Source organism: Anneissia japonica, unplaced genomic scaffold, assembly GCF_011630105.1.
Source record: "Anneissia japonica isolate Jap-2015-1 unplaced genomic scaffold, ASM1163010v1 scaffold13539_len2264_cov110, whole genome shotgun sequence".
Taxonomy (NCBI): Eukaryota; Metazoa; Echinodermata; class Crinoidea; order Comatulida; family Comatulidae; genus Anneissia; species Anneissia japonica.
This window is the reverse complement of record NW_022733872.1, coordinates 1-2,236: the sequence shown is the minus strand read 5'-3', so window position 1 is coordinate 2,236 and position 2,236 is coordinate 1. Positions and strand designations below refer to the sequence as shown.

Here is a 2,236-nt window from a genome sequence, read left to right as displayed (position 1 = left end):
GGCCGGGCTGCCCCCCCCCCTAAATCCGCCCCTGAGTGCCTCTATTATTTATATTGAATCTATTATTTTACAGATGATTTGACAACTGTGCCCACTACAGACAAGACAACAGTCACAACCACACCATCAGGTAATTTTTAAAAATGAGTCTAGTTTATTACTAATTAACTATAGTAGAAAACTTGTATATGAATAACATGCTGTTTATGATATAATTATTGCAAGTGCCTCTATTATTATTGTATATTGAATCTATTATTTTACAGATGATTTGAAAACTGTGGCTGCTACGGACAAGACAACAGTCAAAACCACACCATCAGGTAATGCTTAAAAAATGAGTCAAGTTTAAATAATTAAATATAGTAGAAAACAAGTATTATGAATAACATGTTGTTTATGAATGATTTAATTATTACAAGTGCCTCAATTAATAGTGTATATTAAATCCATTTTACAGCAAACTTGACAACTGTTTCCAATACGGAGAAGACAACTGTTGAAACCACATCATCAGGTAAATTTTTAAAATTATTCTAGTTTAACTGACTATAGTAGAAACTTGTATTATGAATAACACGTTGTTTACAATAAAAATATTAAAATTGCCTCTATTATTATTGTATATTAAATCCATTATTTTACAGATAATTTGACAACTGTGGCCGCTACAAACAAGACAACAGTTCAAACCACAATATCAGGTAATGCTTAAAAATGTGTCTAGTTTAACTAATTAACTCTAGTGAAAAACTTGTATTATGAATAAAATGTTGTTTAAGAGTGATGTAATTATTACAAGTGCCTTCATATCATAGTGTATATTGAATCCATTTTGCAGAAGTTTTGACAACTGTGTGTTATAAAAGTATTACAATTGTCTCTATTATTATGTGTATATTAAATCTGTTAACTTACAGATGATTTGACAACTGTGCCCACTACAGACAAGACAACAGTCACAACCACACCATCAGGTAATGCTCAAAAATGAGTCTAGTTTAACTAATTAACTATAGTAGAAAACTTGTATTATGAATAACATGCTGTTTATGATATAATTATTGCAAGTGCCTCTGTTATTGTATATTGAATCTATTATTTTACAGATGATTTGACAACTGTGGCTGCTACGGACAAGACAACAGTCAAAACCACACCATCAGGTAATGCTTAAAAATAAGTCTAGTTTAACTAATAGTGAAAAATTTGTATTATGAATAACATGTTGTTTATTATTACAAGTGCCTCTATTATTCTTGTATATTGAATCTATTATTTTACAGACGATTTGACAACTGTGGCGACTACGGACAAGACAATAGTTCAAACCACAACATCAGGTAATGCTTAAAAATGAGTCTAGTTTAACTAATTAACTATAGTGGAAAACCTGTATTATGAATATTCATGTTGTTTATGATATAATTATTACAAGTGCCTCTATTATTATTGTATATTGATTCCTTTATTTTACAGATAATTTGACAACTGTGGCCGCTACGGACAAGACAACCGTTGAAACTACACCATCAGGTAATGCTTAAAAATGAGTCTAGTTTAACTAATTAACTATAGTAGAAAACTTGTATATAAATAAAATGTTGTTTATGATATAATTATTGCAAGTGCCTCTATTATTGTATTTTGAATCTATTATTTTACAGATGATTTGACAACTGTGGCTGCTACGGACAAGACAACAGCCACAACCACACCATCAGGTAATGCTTAAAAATGAGACTAGTTTAACTAACTGACTATAGTAGAAAACTTGTATTATGAATAACATGTTGTTTATGATATAATTATTGCAAGTGCCTCTGTTATTGTATATTGAATCTATTATTTTACAGATGATTTGACAACTGTGGCGACTACGGACAAGACAATAGTTCAAACCACAACATCAGGTAATGCTTAAAAATGAGTCTAATTTAACTAATTAACTATAGTGGAAAACGTGTATTATGAATATTCATGTTGTTTATGATATAATTATTACAAGTGCCTCTATTATTATTGTATAATGATTCCTTTATTTTACAGATAATTTGACAACTGTGGCCGCTACGGACAAGACAACCGTTGAAACTACACCATCAGGTAATGCTTAAAAATGAGTCTAGTTTAACTAATTAACTATAGTAGAAAACTTGTATATAAATAACATGTTGTTTATGATATAATTATTGCAAGTGCCTCTATTATTGTATATTGAATCTATTATTTTACA

General features: G+C 29.6%; 1 protein-coding gene across 1 annotated transcript; it reads left to right on the top strand.

Annotated features, from left to right (window-relative positions):
• Window positions 1-73: 73 nt before the first annotated feature.
• On the top strand, window positions 74-2,106 carry LOC117116231 (integumentary mucin A.1-like; the record flags this gene model as incomplete). Its single annotated transcript, XM_033260213.1, has 11 exons — window positions 74-130; window positions 267-323; window positions 461-517; window positions 648-704; window positions 921-977; window positions 1,110-1,166; window positions 1,287-1,343; window positions 1,480-1,536; window positions 1,668-1,724; window positions 1,857-1,913; window positions 2,050-2,106. Coding segments are annotated over 11 exons (627 nt in total), but the record flags the coding sequence as incomplete, so codon positions are not given.
• Window positions 2,107-2,236: the final 130 nt, after the last annotated feature.